General features: G+C 33.5%; 1 protein-coding gene across 1 annotated transcript in view; it reads left to right on the top strand.

The window, feature by feature from the left end:
- Positions 1-17,957, top strand: part of SPAG16 (sperm associated antigen 16) — an 894,878-nt gene that overhangs the window by 28,629 nt on the left and 848,292 nt on the right. The window contains exon 5 of the mRNA XM_068543791.1: positions 5,784-5,921. Within this exon, the coding sequence (XP_068399892.1) occupies positions 5,784-5,921 (138 nt within the window). The remainder of the gene's footprint in view (positions 1-5,783; positions 5,922-17,957) is intronic.

Genomic DNA, 17,957 nt, shown 5'->3' with positions numbered 1-17,957 from the left:
TCTAAATATACAAATTTAGGTGATTTTCAAGAATCAATAAAATGGAATGTCTCCTGTAGTTATATAATATGAAGCTATTTGATAAAATATTTAAAAAATGTCTTTAGAATAATTATAAGGGTATAATTTCCTGTATTAAGACATCCTACTAACAGTACTACTTTGCTTGTTTTACTTAGACTGTAATGGCCTGCTTTTCTCTACTCACACAACTAACTTTTTTTCTACAAATATCCCTTCATTTAGAAGTAAGTGGAATTACATTGTCAAATGATACCTTTTTCTTGTTATAATTGAAAATTTAATAACTTATTGGTTATGAAAATCAGCAGGCATACTGTCTTTATTCCTTTGCTGTAGTGGTAATGTCACCAGGCACGTTTTCAGAGTCCTAACATTTGTTAACAAAATATTATTAAATAATTGGATAATAAAATGTTTGATTTTTAAAAGCCATTGATATTATAGAAAGAAGGAATAATATGATATATAAAGTTGTTTATAGTGTTTTGGAGTTCAATCCTAATTTTAAATATAGGTGCAATTTGTAATTTCTATTAATCCAACTTTGATTTAACTTTTATATTCTGCTTGTTTTCGTTCTCATCTACAGAGACCATGCACATAGAAGAAATGAGTTTCATTATTTCAAATTGCATGTCTAATGTTAATAAATTTAACTAGGAGAACCATTTTTGATTAATACGGTTTAGGAAAAAGAGCAAGTTTGATGGTAGAAAAATAATACTCTTCCTATTAAATCTGGAAGTTGTGTGAATAATTTTTATAAAAATGCCCCTAAGAAATAATTATAAATGTATTAGAAAATACATTTTTATAAAAGTAGGTAGATGGTTAATTTGCAGTACTAATGAAAGATTAATGTGGTTCAGTTTCCTTTTTTTCTTCTAAAGATATGCGTTAGGACATGTAGTGCTTACATGTTTGGCCAGTCCAAAGTGTGAAATGATCCCCTTGGAGAAATCTGGAACCAAGTATGCTCTTAATTAGGTGCTTGTTGCCATATTATCCTTTTAGATTTAGCAATTTGAATTGAGATGAAATTTCAGAAAAGTACAATAGTATTAAGATTTATAGAACCCCTAAGTAAGCATTCCATTTAGCATAATATTACAATCATAATGTAAAATTTGTATAAATATCTCTTCATTATATGGGCTTAGTAATACTGTGGTTCAAATTATTTTATTCTTATCCCTAGCCGCCAGTTTGTAATGAGATTACAAATTATTTGTAATGAGATTATACTGTATTGGATATTTTTATTTCAAATGAAACATTTTTTACTTTGATCAGAAACCATTACTTATTATGCATAGTAAGACTGTAGGAATATTATATATATTATTTTTATAATTTCTTATTATAGAGAAAAACACTTGTAATATATCATTGCTGTAAATTCATTTAATTTTATAAAAGGTGGTGAAGCAAGGTTTCTCTATTTTTGGTTTGTAAAAAAAAAAAAAAACCCACAAAAAACAAACAAACAAACAAAAACTCCAAAAACCAAAAAATCTGGGCAGTAAAATTTGACTTATGTTCTTTCATTCCTCAAACAGTAATTGCAGTAAATGCATTGAATCTGGGGTCAGCAAACTAAGGCTCTGGGGCCAAATCTAACATGCCTCCTGTTTTGGTAAATAAAATTTTATTGGAACACAGCCATGACCTATCTTTTAGGTATTGTCTATTTGTCTGTGGTTGCTTTCACACTATTACGTATAATGGCAAAGTTAGTTAGTCACAGCAGAGACCATATGGCCCAGAAACCTTTTTTTTTTTTCTCCAAATTCTAAATATTTATTTTCTGACCGTTAACCCACACAGAAAAGATTATACATATTCATAATATTCTATGAACCACAAAAAGTCTGCACTGTGGGTTTAGTCAATGATATTTTTATGACCCTTTAGAAGTGCTCTGTGGACAATTATAATTTCCCTGGGGGGCAAAATTAAAGAAAGGGTTAACATGGAGAATTATGGTAGTGCATTTTATGTACCCTTACCGAGCATATGTCAACCATCTCCTTTCCTCCACTGGATTGTTTTGCTGGCTGTTAACAAGGTCAGGACTCACGCGGAATGTACATTCTTGCTCTTTGCCTTTTCCTCTTATTATCTCCAACTCACTCCAACTCTTCTTCCCTTTACAGCCAAATGTTTTGAAAACAGGCTCTTTATTTTCTTTCTTTCTTTACTGTTTTACATCCTTGGTTCTCTCCAGTTTGGCTTCTGTTCCTACCATTCTACTGAAGTTTGGATGGTAGTAAAAATGCCATCAAATGTAATAGTGCAATTATTTATAATATTTAATAGCTATTTTAATTTTTTCTTAATTTTAGAAGAAATTATAAATTAGTATATTCCTTTAATTTTCACAAAAGGGTAAATATTGCTGCTTTTAGCCAATAAAATTTGGCATAATACATAATTACTCAAATGTGGGTAGTTCAGTTACAACTTTTACCACATATTAATTTATTTACATAGCATTTATTTTAGTGGCCTTCATATCACTTTTTTTTCTTCTTGAAATAATTTCTTTAGTGATTTTTTTTCTGCATTAAATAAAGCAAGTTGCTGAAAACCAATTTTATGGTCAGAAAAACTTTATGGTCCAATACTTCAGTCAATCCTTATGTCTTCTCTTTTGAGATAAGTGTAAACCATATTCCAAATATGCATAGAAAAGTGATTTTATGCTTAAATGGTTATCTATTTGTTGTTTTGTAAGTTGTGGCAAATATCATTTAATATTGATTCAATTATCTTAAACTTTTGGATATTTTACAGGAGTTTTCTTGCTATTTTTTGGTATCAGATAAGATATATATATAACACAAAACATATGACTACTAATGTGTAATATATTAATAAAGATTTAAAATATGAAAATGCTGAAAATTAAACGTTTTTAAACTAATATTTAGCTCATCTATAGCAAGCTTTGTAGGGATTTCTTTGTTAATAACTATATTACTTGAAATGTTTTTCTATGCTCTGGTTGTTTTTTTTTTTTTTTTAATTTTATTTATTTATTTATTTATTTATTTATTTATTTATTTATTTATTTATTTATTTATTTATTTATTTTTGGCTGTGTTGGGTCTTCGTTTCTGTGCGAGGGCTTTCTCTAGCTGTGGCGAGCGGGGGCCACTCTTCATCGCGGTGTGCGGGCCTCTCACCATCGCGACCTCTCTTGTTGCGGAGCACAGGCTTCAGACGCGCAGGCTCAGTAGTTGTGGCTCACGGGCCTAGTTGCTCCGTGGCATGTGGGATCCTCCCAGACCAGGGCTCGAACCCGCGTCCCCTGCACTGGCAGGCAGACTCTCAACCACTGAGCCACCAGGGAAGCCAGCTCTGGTTGTTTTTTTATTTAACTTTATTAATTGCTACATATAATGATCAAAATTGTACTTGTTTACAGATTTATAAATGATTTTCTGATGTTCCTTCTTACTTCACTGAGAAAATGGAAGTTCCACAACTCTTGCTTCCTCTCTACCAACCTGCCACCTCTGTTGTCAGCATTCTCCCTCTCTCCTGTCACAGCGGCTGAGCCATATACACTGTCATCTGAGGCCAGCTCTCCTCTACTGGATCCCAGCTCCTCTCACCTACTCAAGCACATGACTCCTGCAATTGTCCCCTCTCTTTCCTGCACTGTAAACTTTTTCCTTCTCTGCTGAATCACTCACATAAGCATAGAGATGTACAATAATATGTCATATATTAACAAATAGAAGAAAACAAAACACCCTGGACTCCACTTTCTCTTCTAGGTTCATCTTGATTTCCTGGGCTCTGCTTTGTAGCTTATCTCCCTGAAAGAGTTTGTTGCTACTTCCTCATTTCCTACTCTCTCATTCCTACTCTAGTTCCACTTTCATCTCCATGACTCTACTGAAACTTTTTCCAGTGACTTCACGTTACCAAATTCAGTGATCGATCCTCCGTACTCCTCCTGTTCCTTCTCCTTGCATCATTTGTCACTGTTACCCATTTCTTATTTCTTGCAACACTTTCTTCACTTGGTCCCTGACCCAAGCACTCTTCTATTCTTTCACTACTTCACTGCCCCCTCTCTTTCTTAGTCTCTATTTGGTAGTATTTCCTTCTCTTCCCAATCTTGAAACAGTCCTAGGTCTTCCTCACTTCTCTCTTTACATTCACTTCCTAACTGGCCTCATCCAATCTTGTGACTTGGAAGTGTATCTATTTACTGATCATTCCCAGATTTAAACTGCATGTCCTAACTTTTTCCCTGAACTCTGGACATGTACTTATAATGTTCATTTTCACTTAATTGCCCAGCAGACATATTGCATTTAACATGGATAGAAACAGTTCCTTGATTTCTCTAAGCACCAATTCCTACTACATTTGTCCCCCCTTCACTAAATATCTGTCTGTTGCTCAGCTAAAATCCTTGGAGTCATCCTTGACTTTTCTTTTTTAACCAACACCTGACATCTGATCTGTAGGAGAACCCTGTTGGCTCCATCTTTACAGCATGTCCAGAAGATACCCATTCCTCACAATCTTTACTGTTACCAACTTTGTCTAAGCCACCAATCTCTCTCTCCTGAACTATTGCAGCAGCCTCCTAACTAGACTCTCTGGTTCTACTCTTGCTTCTCTAGAGTCAGTTTCTTCAAACAGATGCCAGACTAATCCTTTTAAAACATAAATCTGATCAGCGTCACTTGTCTCTTAAAGCATTCCGATGGCTTCTGATTCAGAGTAAAATCACATTCCTCTTTTTGGCTCCCTGCTGTCTTCCTGACTTATCTCTCACCATTCTCTTTCCTGCTCACTTAGTTGGCTCCGTTTCCAAATACTACAGATGTACTGGCTTTTTGCTTTATATTGTATATGTCAAACACCTCCTGTCTCAGGGCCTTTATATTTACTTTTCTATCAGCCAAGAATGCTCTTCTCCCACATATCCACATGGCTTAGTCTCTCATTTCCTTCAGTTCCCTGCTCAAATATCACTTTGTCAGTTATACTTTCTCTGGCCACCTTATATAAAATATCACAAACACCCCCCCATCATTCTCTACTTCAGTCTCTCTGTTTCTCTTATCTTGCTTTATTTTACTTCATAGAATATATCACCATCCACACTAGAATGGAAACTCCATTAGATAGGCAGGGACTTGGGCATTTTTGTTAATTTCACCAGTGTCTGGACTAGTGCCTGGAGCATAGGAGATGTTCAGTTATATTTTATGCACCATGATGATATTAGTACTTAGCAATTCATTAATATTTTATTTTAAAAATATCTTACGAATATTGACATTTTAAATTTAAAAAGTTATATTGCAACTTATCACTATAAACATTCCCTAAGACTTAACTTTTTGGGCTTCCCTGGTGACGCAGTAGTTAAGAATCCGCCTGCCAATGCAGGAGACACGGGTTCGAGCTCTGGTCCAGGAAGATCCCACATGCTGTGAAGCAGCTAAGCCCGAGCGCCGCAACTGCTGAAGCCCACGTGCCTAAAGCCCGTGTTCCGCAACAAGAGCAGCAAGAGAAGCCACCACAACGAGAAGCCCATGCACCACAACGAAGAGTAGCCCCTGCTTTTCGCAACTGGAGAAAGCCCATGTGTAGCAACGAAGACCCGATGCAGCCAAAAATAAATAAGTAAAATTTTAAAAAGTGATTTAACTTTTTGAAATGTACATAAATTAAGCCAATGTAGTAGAAAGAAACAATATAAAGTCTTTTGTTTGATTTTATCCTAGGTATGAGTTAATACAGAAGGGAGTAACCGAACTTAGAGGTGGTGGGCATGTTCCAGATGTCTACACCCAGAATATGCTTTTAGAAAATGAGAACAAAATTTTGAAGAAAGACTTGAAGCACTATAAACAAGCAGCTGAGTATGTTATTTTTTAATGACTTTTTTTTTTTATTTTGGACTAAATAAAAGTAAGGCATTGAATTAGCTAATAGGTGGATGGTGGTTAATGCAACAGAGCTTTAACTCTGGAGAAATGAATTATATGTCAATTCTAGTTGGAAAGAATATGAAAGGCTTCACCAGCAAATTAATTGAACAGATGAGCAGACCACTCACAACTGTAATTCACCAACAAGAGTGGAATGCCGGGGGTTGTGCAGGAGGTTGTTAATTCGTTATGTAACATTCGCTTCCTTATGTATTTTGATAGTCTTATCATGGCTTGTGGAAATCTTCCCCTGTGAGGTTAAGCTAATTTCTGAAATAATAGTAAAATTATAGAAAGCTAGAGGAAGGAAGGAGCTAGTGTATTCTTAGTAGAGCAATTTCAGTATTTGAAAGTTGCCCAAAGAAAACTGTTATTTTGTAATTTCCTAGCATGAATTTATGCACAGAAGAGAAACTTAACAGAAACCAAATATCTCTGCATGTTTCTTTCTTTCTAAATTAATGAAAGACATGCAATTTTTGGCAAACAAATTTAGATAAATGGGCAGTGTTATCCTGGCAAAGACAAATATGTGAATGTGTTGACTTGGGGTGAACATACTTATCTAAGACAGTGTTAGATGAAAAATCAATGCTTAGATATGGAGTAGACAGTTTATGCTTTGTTCATTAATTTTTATTAAACATTTGAAGAGGGGCTTTCTCTGTTAAAGAATCATATTAAAACAAAAATTGGATGAACAGAACTACCATAAAGGAACATAATATTTCTAAGATCTTCATAAAAAACTTCAATGTAAAGAAACGAGACTGTATTGCCAGGTAAAGGAAACATTTAAAATAAGCTTCTACTTTTGAAAGGTGGTGGTAAATAAATGATAATTTGTACGATTGTTTATTCAGTTATTATGTGCACTTACAGAAATGTATTTTGCAAGTTATACAACTTTCATATGATCTATGGACGTACTATTTGGGATTTTACATTTTAGATGGAAGTGTATGATGATCCACAGAATGATAGTACTAGAACCAGCATCCTCTCTATCCTCAGTTCCATTTCTCAGAAGTGGTTTGCACTCTTGGCCCTGACACTCACTGTGATTTAGTATAGACACCTAATGGATGCACTGGGAATTTGACACAGCAAATTTTTCAGAGTGCTGCCTGGCGTAGTGTTTCAGTTCCTGATCTTTGAATTATTGCTTGAGTTTGCTAATTTCTTTTGACTAGGTAGAGCCTCTTTCTGCAATGAGTTTTGCCCCAGTGATATGAAATTATCATTTTTATTACTGGTTGTTTATTGAATATTATATTTAATAACTATAATCAAAACCATATAAACTGTTGCCCATGCAAATTATTAACTTAATGTTAAAAGAAACCGTGATTCAAACAGATATCACTCAAATGAAATCTGTCTCTTGTTCATGTTTACTAAAATATCAGATTACTAAATGTTTTTAAAATTTACTGTATTTACTAAAATATAGTTTTAGTTTCAATGGGCTTATGGTATCTCTCAAATCTATCTTACTTGATATAATTAAACTTATACAAATTAGAAAAGGAAAATATTTATTTAGTTTAAGCTACCTGACATGGAAAATTTGAAGGAAAGCTGCTTGACCCTTAGTAAATGCCTAATATTTATATCATTGAATGAATATTAAGCAAATTGTGCTTCATAGCCCCTTTTGATGAAGGATGTACCTGTGGCCTAATTTTGTTGGATACATTCCCAGAAAATGGAGACTGAAATTTTGTAAAGAATTCCCAAAACTACCTCTGTCATGCTACAAGTTTGCCCCAAACTGTAAGTTTCATCACACAGGTTTTTCAATTTGACTTCTGAGGATATTTTCCCAGTAGGAATTAGTGATAAACATGGGATTCCCTTTAAGGAATTTACATTAAAGTTTTCTTTTTTAGGATTAAGGCTGTTTCTTAAAGCAAGATAAATGTAGATGTCAAATACTTTTCTAATAATAATTAATATTTAATACGTAAAAAGAGTCAGGTTACAGATGTGTTATATATTATCTTGATTAAACTGGTAGCATTTAGTGATGAATCTAGAAAAATCAGTGAAATCATATAGCTGTAAGCTTATTATTTATCTAGGGAAGATTTGCTATGGAAAGAGTAGTGAACTTAAAGTTCAAATACCTAGCTTCCAATATTCTGCTACTTATTAACTCAGTTTCCTTATTGTTATACTGGGAATAATTATGCATAATATTATTAACTCCTAGGGAGTGATGTGATAACTAAATAAGACAATCTATATTAAAGAGCTGTGTAAATCACAAAGTGCTGTGAAAATGTCAGCAATTATTATCAATATCTCTAAAGGCTGTCATCCCTAGATTTTAAAAAATTATCATATCATTATTTTTGAAATTCAGCAATGATGAAGCATGAAGGAAGAGATTAAAAGGGCAAATATTTCACTATAAAATACCTGAATTGCTATAATTAAAAAAGAAATTGTCTTTCTCTCCTGTAAGCAATGCCAATTTTAGAACAGAGGCTTTCCCTGTATTTGCTGCAAATGTAGATTATCTTCTAAAATATAAAATTTGGTGTATGGTGTATCTGTATGTTTCTTGATGGGTGTTAACCAGACTTATTGTGATTATTTTGCAATATATACAAACATCCAATCAGTATGTTGTACACCTGAAACTGATATAATGTTACATGTCAATTAAGTCTTGATAAATAAAAGGTTGGGAGAAAACTGCTTGGAAAATTTCTTTATGGATGTTTTTAAGGGAAAAACAGCTTTATTAAAAAGATTTATAGTTACATTAAATATATTATTGAGTTGGCCAAAAAGTTCGTTCAGAACAGCTTACGGCAAAACCTGAGTGAAGTTTTTGACCAACCCAATACATACTAGATACTGGAGAGGAATGATATAAGTAGTAGTTTGACATTCTTTCTTGGAAGATTAGAATATAACTGTACCTTTATATTGAAATGTAGACCAATTGTTATTTTAAATGCAGAGGTCCAGAATTTAAGTGACCTCACATTTGCAGAGAACTGTTAGTTGAATGAAGACTAAAAATCATCACTTAGCGTTATCTTTCACAGTTAAGACACTATTTCACAAACCTTGTTTTATTTGGTAGTTGACCTGCCACAATATTCACCTCAGTCCAAGGTGCATAAAAACAATTATGGGTTTTATAATTAGAAACCTGTTTGCTTGATTTTGTTCCGTATCTTGACTAGCATATTATGTCTTCTGCTAAGAATATAGACTGCAAATATTCTCAATTGGATGGCTTACTCTTAAAATCATCATTGTATATAATACTTGTACTTAACATCCCGTAATCTGGCTTTCGCCCCGCCTATGCTACTCTGGTGTACAACATCCTGTTTCATTCTTGTCCTCCCTCAGCTTCTGTGAGGACATGCTGTTCTGCCTCTACTTCTACCTCATAGACAGGCTCACCTCCATGCTGTTTATGCTCTCTAAGGCTGTGCCGTGCAGTAAGATCACCACTAACTACATGTGGATGTTGACAGAATGTGCTGAATCAGGTGGTGGTAGGCGCCATGCAGAAAAAGAACACAAGTAAAGGAGACAGAAATAAATGAGGTGCTGTTTTATACAGTGTAGTGAGGGACGTCCTCTCAGATAGTTGACGAAACTGAAGGAGGAGGCTGTGTGTCAATTTGGGAAAAAGGAATTCCAGGCAGAGGGAAAAGGAAATATAAAGAGCCTATGTTGGGGACAGCTTGGCTTGTTAGTGGATGAACAAAGGGACCATAGTGACTAGAATCAAGGAGTAAGTGGTAGAGGCCTTTGTTAGAACTTTGCTTTTTTTCCTTTGAGTGGGATGGTGAGGCTAATGGATAGTTTTGAGGAGAAGTATAATGTAAGGTGGCTCCTGTGTGGAAAATAGAATGGATGGGGGGACATAATGGAAACAGGGAGAACATTATATCCTGAATAACCTTCTTATAGGTTGACTTATCTGGTTACAACATAGTAATAATGAAGTCAAACTGGCTTCTTATGGGACAGTTAGGTTCTTGAAAGGACAACATCTGTTGTTATCAAATTCTGCATTACTTACTAACCCCAGTCAAACTTTGGTTCAGGACAGATATTGATATTGGATCAGATATTATGGATAGAGCAACACAAATGCATACTGTCTGCCATTTGTTAGCTATAAGAATATAATTATCTCTCAGTTTTCTCATATGTAAGTGGGGTGACATTACCTATCCTTGAGGGAATCATTTTAGTGTTTAGCACAATATCCATCACATGGTAAGTGCTCAGTAAGGATTAAATCAGTATTCTGTATTACAGTATCATTTTTTTCCCTTTCAGAACATTCACTACAGTTTATGGATATATATGTATATATTTTATTTCCTTATTCTTTTTTTTATACTACTGTAACGCAAAGATTATGCTTGTGTTACCCATCACAGTGTAATGAGCACTGTACCTAGTACACAGTATTATTAAGTGGGTGGAATAGCGTTATCATCTTCATCAACTTTATTATTAGCAGCAGCAGTAACACTGAATAAATATCCAAGAGTGGCATCTTTTCCAGAAGGCAGGTACAAGGCAATTTATTTATTTGCTTATATATATTAACTTTTTAATTCTAAACAAATACCAAGCATATAGAAAATAAACAAAATAAAATAATGAACTTCTTGGGCCTGTCAGACAGTTTCAACACTTATCAACTTTCTGCCATTCTTATTTCATTTCTATCTCCACCCACACCCTACCCCACATCCTGTTTATTATATTATTTTTTACAGTTCTTTTTTTGTGTTATAATTTACATAAATTGAAATGTACAAGTCTTAGCTACATAATTTTGACAAACAGATGAAGTCTTGTAACCTCCATACTCATGTTACTATAGAACATTTCTATCTATCCAGGAATTTCTTTTGTGTCCCTTCTCAGTCATTCCCTCCCCTGGCAATCACTGTTCTGATTTTATTTTCCACCTTAGATTAGTTTTGCCAGTTTGAGAACTTCATAAATGGAATCACAGAATATTCATTTCTTTGTGTTTGACATCTTCCACTCAGCTAAAATCTGTAAAATTTATATGTGATTTTTGCATTTATCAATAATTTGTTCCCTTTTATTGCTAAGTAGTACTCTATTGTGTAGTGTCTACCACAATTTGTTTACCCTTTTTCTATTGAGTTGTTTCCAACTGTGGTTATTATGAATGATACTGCTATGAACATTTGTGTACAAGTCTTTTTGTGAGGATGTGCTTTCTTTCTTTTGGATAAAAACTTAGGAATGGAATTTATGAAGGGTAGATGTATAAGAAACTGCTAGTCCATTTTCTAACATTCCAGTTGAGTCATTTTACATTCTCAAGAGCAATATATGAGAGTTCCAATTGCTCCATATTGTCACCAACATCGCGTTTTGTTAGTCTTTTAAATTTCAGCCATTTTAGTGGTTGTATGGTAGCAGCTTCTTGTAGTTTTGATATACATTTTCCTGATAACTAATGATATTGTGAACATTTTGTGTGTGTGTGTGTGTGTGTGTGTGTGTGCTTATTGGCCATTCATTGATCCTGCTTTCTGTGTAAATCTTTTGCCTGTTTTTGGTTGAATTAGTTGAGTTGTAAGAGTTCTTTATATGTTCTGGTTACAAATCCTTTGTCAGAATATTGTGAATATTTTCTTCCAGTTTATGGCTTGATTCTTCAATTTCTTAATGGTGTCTTTGGGTGAGCAGAAATTTTTCATTTTGAGGAAGTCTAATTTATCTTTTTTACAATATTGCTTTTGATATTTTGGCTAAGATACCATTGCCTACTCCCAGGTCACAGAAGTATTCTGTTTTCTTCTAAAACCTTTAAAGATTTAGAATTTTTATTTCAGCCTGTGATCTATCTTTAATTTTTGTATACTGTGTGAGGTAGGAGCTAGAGGTTAATTTTCTTTCCTATAGGAATAGTCAATTGTTCCAGCACCATTCTTAAAAAGATTTTTCATCCTTCATTGAATTTCTTTGGCATTTTTGTTGAAAATCAATTGACCCTGTAATTGTGGGTCTATTTCTATACTCTATTCTGTTCCATTAGTCTCTTTGTTTATCCTTATACTAATACCACACTCTTGATTACCGTAAGTTTAATTAAGTCCTTAAAGTCAGATAGAGTTAGTCTTCCAGCTTTGTTTTTCTTTTTTTAAAGACAGTTTGACTATCTTAGATCCTTTGCATTTTCATACAAATTTAAGAATCACTTTGTCAATTTCTATAGAAAGACAGGGGTGGGATTAGAATTAAGACTGAGTTGAATCTATAACAATTTGGGAAGAATGTGTGTGTGTGTGTGTGTGTGTACACATATATTTATACATACATACTTTTTTGAGGGGGAAGGATTGATATATTTATAAGTTTTAGTCTTCTATTTGTATGGTATCTCTTTCCAGTTATTAGGTTATCTTTAAGTTAATGCTGTATATTTGTGAAGGAGCTCGAAATTTGTGTCCTTTACATCTAATTATCTAATGTATACATTTTTGTTACATTGTGAACTCCATATAATAGGGACTTGTCTTGTGCTCAGTATATCCCCAGGGCCTGTAGCTGTGCCTGGAAAATAGGAGGGACTTATGTGAATGTGTGCTATTAACATTTTGGCTCTTTAAAAAGCTTTTGACAAAGTTCAACACCCATTTATGATAAAAACTCTCCAGAAAGTGGGCTTAGAGGGAACCTACTTCAACATAATAAAGGCCATATATGACAAACCTACAGCTAACATCATACTCAATGGTGAAAAGCTGAAAGCATTTCCTCTAAGATCAGGAACAAGACAAGGATGCCCACTTTTATTCAACATAGTTTTGGAAGTCCTAGCCATGGCTGTTGGAGAAGAAAAAGAAATAAAAGGAATCCAAATTGGAAAATAAGAAGTAAACTGTTACTGTTTGCAGATGACATGATACTATACATAGAAAACCCTAAAGATGCTACCAGAAAACTACTAAGGCTTATCAAAGAATTTGGTAAAGTTGCAGGATACAAAATTAATACACAGAAATATGCTTTTTAAAATACTTTTTATTTTATATTGGAGTATAGTTGATTAAGTTGTAAGTTGATAGTTTCAGGCTTACAGCAAAGTAATTCAGTTATACATATACATGTATCTATTCTTTTCCAAATTCTTTTCCCATTTAGGTTGTTACATAATATTGAGCAGGGTTCCCTATGTTATGCAGTAGGTCCTTGTTTGTTATCCGTTTTAAATATAGCAGTGTGTACATTTTTTTTTTAATACACAGAAATCTCTTGCATTTCTATACACTAACAGTGAAAGATCAGAAAGAGAGATTAAGGAAACAATCCCATTTACCATCGCATCAAAATAATAAAATTCTGAGGAATAAACTTACCTAAGGAGGCAAAAGACCTCTACTCAGAAAACTATAAGATACTGATGAAAGAAATCAAAGATACTAGAAACAGTTGGAGAAATATGCCATGTTCTTGGATTGGAAGAATCAATATTGTGAAAATGACTGTACTACCCAAAGCAATCTACAGATTCAATGCAATCCCTATCAAATTACCAAGGGTAATTTTCACAGAATTAGAACAAAAGTTTTTACACTTTGACCAAAAGACCCCAAAGAGTGAAAGCAATCTTGAGAAAGAAAAATGGAGCTGGAGGAATCAGGCTCCCGGACTTCAGACTATACTACAAATCTACAGTAATCAAAACAGTATAGTACTGGCACAGAAACAGAATTATAGATCAATGGAACAGAATAGAAAGTTCAGAGATAAACCCATGCATGTATGGCCACCTAATCTATGACTAAGGAGGCAAGAATATACAATGGAGAAAAGACAGTCTCTTCCATAAGTGCTGCTGGGAAAGTTGGACAACTACCTGTAAAAGAATGAAATTAGAACACTCCCTAACACCATAAACAAAAATAAACTCAAAATGTATTAAAGACCTAAATGTAAGGCTGGATACTATAAAACTCTAAGAGGAAAGTATGGGCAGAACACTCTTTGACATAAATCACAGCAAGATCTTTTTTGACGACCTCCTAGAGTAATGAAAATAAAAACAAAAATAAATGGGACCTAATGAAACTTTAGCTTTTTCACAGCAAAGGAAACCGTAAACAAATTGAAAAGACAACCTCAGAATGGGAGAAAATATTTGCAAATGAAGCAACTGACCAGGGATTTATCTCCAAAATATACAAGCAGCTTGTGAAGCTCAATATAAAAGAAACAAACAACCCAATGAAAAAATGGGCAGAAGACCTAAATAGACATTTCTCCAAAGAACACATACAGATGGCCAATGAACACATGAAAAGATGCTCAACATTACTAATTATTAGAGAAATGCAAATCAAAACTACAATGAGGTATCACCCCACACCAGTCAGAATAGCCATCATTAAAAAATCTAGAAACAATAAATGCTGGAGAGGGTGTGGAGAAAAGGGAATCCTCCTACACTGTTGGTGGGAATGTAAATTGGTACAGCCACTATGAGGAGAGTATGGAGGTTCCTTAAAAAACTAAAAATAGAGCTACCATATGACACAGCAACCCCACTGCTAGGCATATATCAGGAGAAAACTGTAATTCGAAAGGATGCATGCACCCCGATGTTCACTGTGGCACTATTTACAATAGCCAGGACATGGAAGCAACCTAAATGTCCATTGACAGAGGAATGGGTAAAGAAGATGTAGTACATATATACAATGGAATATTACTCAGCCATAAAAAGGAGCAAAGTAGTCTCATTTGCAGAGACATGGATGGACCTAGCGACTGTCATACAGAGTGAAGTAAGTCAGAAAGAGAAAAACAAATATCTTATAATATTGCTTATATGTGGAATCTTGAAAAATGGTAGAGATGAACTTATTGCAAAGCAGAAATAGAGTCACAGATGTATAGAACAAATTTATGGTTACCAAGGGAGGAAGACGGGGGTGGAATGAATTGGGAGATTGGGACTGACATATATACACTACTATGTATAAAACATAACTAATGAGAACCTACCATATAGCACAGGGAACTCTACTCAATGCTCTGTGATGACCTAAATTGGAAGGAAATGGAAAAAAGAGTGGATATATGTATACGTATGACTGATTCACTTTGCTGTACAGCAAGAAACTAACACAATATTATAAAGCAACTATACTCCAATAAAAATTAATAAAAAAAACCATTTTGGCTCTTTAAGCTTTTAATAATTTTTAGAGTAGTTAATTGATGATTTTTGCCTCTTTTATAGTATTCCTTAGGAGTAGGCATCATTTTCCTTTTATGATGGGAATTTAAATAATTTTCTCTGAAGCCAAGTCTTGCCCCATTTAGAGTACTGTCTTCCTTTGTTGAGCTTTTATAGTAAGGAAATGTAATGCAGACCAGAAAAGTTTTATTGAGAGTTCTGAAGATTAGGCAGGAAATAATACTGACTGGGATTACTTAATAGAAGATTAAAGTGTGCCATCTTAAAAATAATGAAATACTTGGTTTTATCTTCTGCCGGAAAATATAGGCATAACGAAAATTAAATGGCTGTTAATACTGAGAAAAAATTAGGTGCTTTACTAATAGGCCCTAATTTCACTTACAAAATTCACTTCTATGAAAGGTCAAAGAGTACCCAGCATTTCCAAAGACACATTTAATTTAATGACTTTCAGAAACACACATTGTGGATAAAGATAATAATGAGGCCCATAAAATTTCATGCTTTAGTGTTTAGGTAATTGCTTGTTAAATTAAGAAGGTATTTTTTTCCAGACATGGGTATACCCCTTTCTTTTTTGGTTAAGAATATAATGAAAGTTTGCATCTAATCTAGCTGAGTAGTATTTTGGCTATCTGACAATTATTCCAATAATAATTGTAGTGGGTTAAACTAATTTATTTATAACCAATTGAAGAGAATGAAATAGTTGGTAATTATATAGTACTGTTATCAGAAATTACTTTGATTCAAGTTTGCACACGAAAAAATACATGACAAAGATGGCCTACTTTGATTGGTGCATGTAAACAAGAAAATGTTTATATGATAACTTTTGCCAAATTATGATAACAGAATAACTCAATAAATCTATTATTAAAAGCTTAGTAAAAACTATTCAGTTAATAAAAATTATTTTACTTGGAGCATTCAGTTAAAAATAATTTTTTAGGCTACATTATTAAATTACGTTAATACGTTAAACATGGAGTTTTGGGGACAGTGCTTTTATAGTACGAAAAAATATGAGTATCTTGATATTTTATAATTTAATTATATATTTTGTTATGCTGCTTTCCTGAAATGGGGAAGTTAGTCACTCTGTCATCTCATTAAGGAAAAGCATTTAGTAGTGTGTTCTTTATGATATACGAATCTAAATAGAATGTTTCACTGAATAACTTACTTCATTGTACTTGAAATAGAATTTATATATTTGGTGTCTGTCTTAATAAAAGTTTTTCTTAAACACAACAATGCTCTACTAATATAATGAGAAAATACTATATAGTTTAAATATTAATTGCTTATATGAATATTTCAAACTTTATTTTTTAGTACAACTTTTATTTTCCTTTTATTAAGCAAATGGGCAGCAGGAAGGTCATAATAGGAGAAGCATCACCATGAAATGAATTTAAATTGTTTCACTGAGTAGACTTCATTTGTGCAAACAGAAAGCAAGTCTCTGAAAACCAGTTTAATGGTCAGAAAAACTTTATAAAGTCCAATACTTCAATCAGTTCCTATGCTTTCTTTCCTGGGATGAGTACAAATAGGACTTTAAGTGTATATTTAAAAAGTGAGTTGATGCAGTGCTGCACATTTGTGGTTCTGCTTAAGAAACTCTGCAATATTGTTTTTCTAAGTTTTTTTTAACCTATTATTGGTTTACATTTCAGATAAGATAAATAAAATATAAGCTCATGAAGTAATTCATCAAGTTGTTGTAGACTCAAAATGGAGTTTTAGTAGACTCAAAATAGATGTTCATAAAGTTTAAATTCTTTTATAAAGATATACATAAAGATCAGTGTTACTAATAATCATGTATCCTGATATTTTTGATCCCTTAGAGGATATTTACCTAGTGGCATGCCCCCTATTTTAGGTAGATAAGTGTAGCTGTGTGAGGAACTGAATATATCTGTTCTGCTATACTAAATAGTAATATGATGATGATGATGATGGTGATTACAGTAACATTTATTGAATATTTTCTATGTGCAAGATAGTATATAAGACACTTTACATACTTTTCTTGTAAGTGAATGTGAATTCAAGTGATGTTCTTGTGTTTTCACAACAAAATGCCAACTCAGCCATTTATCTTTTCTAGTCATTCTACTTAAACTCTCTCCTCCTTTTCACTCACTTCTCTACTCATTAGGCACATTTTGGTGGCAGAGGGGTTCTCTCTTTTGTTTGGTCCATCTTCTCTCACACATACACACAGAGTTAAAACCTGGAAAGAATAAACTGTTTGTTTATCTAATAGTTGGAATATTCCACAGATGATTTTTCAAGTCTCAATATTTTAATCAACATTTTCTTGTGCCTTCAAGATTGTTGGCATGGAAATGAAGTTGAGGGTTAGATGGTTAGACCATGAAGTACTGTGACACAATGTTTATTTACATGTCAAAACTACAACATTGACAGTAGAATGAAGAACAATACAGGTCATCCAAAATAAGTGGGAGATAGTAGGGGAGAAAGAAAGAAACTTGGAAGAATGGAAAAGACACTTTCACCATATGCTATGTGTGGCTTGATCTTGCAGCAAGAAGTCTCACTGATCATAATATGTGCCATCAGAAGTCTGAAAACCTAAACTCATACCACTGCTCTGGCAGTATCCCAGCCACCATTCCTCAATGATTGCTCTGACATAGCTCCTAAAGCAGAAATCTATTGCATGCATTTATTTCATATAATCTGAATTT

This window comes from Eschrichtius robustus, chromosome 5 (genome assembly GCF_028021215.1).
Source record: "Eschrichtius robustus isolate mEscRob2 chromosome 5, mEscRob2.pri, whole genome shotgun sequence".
NCBI classification, from domain to species: domain Eukaryota; kingdom Metazoa; phylum Chordata; class Mammalia; order Artiodactyla; family Eschrichtiidae; genus Eschrichtius; species Eschrichtius robustus.
Note: the sequence above shows the minus strand (reverse complement) of the source record. Positions and strands in the feature narration are given on the sequence as shown.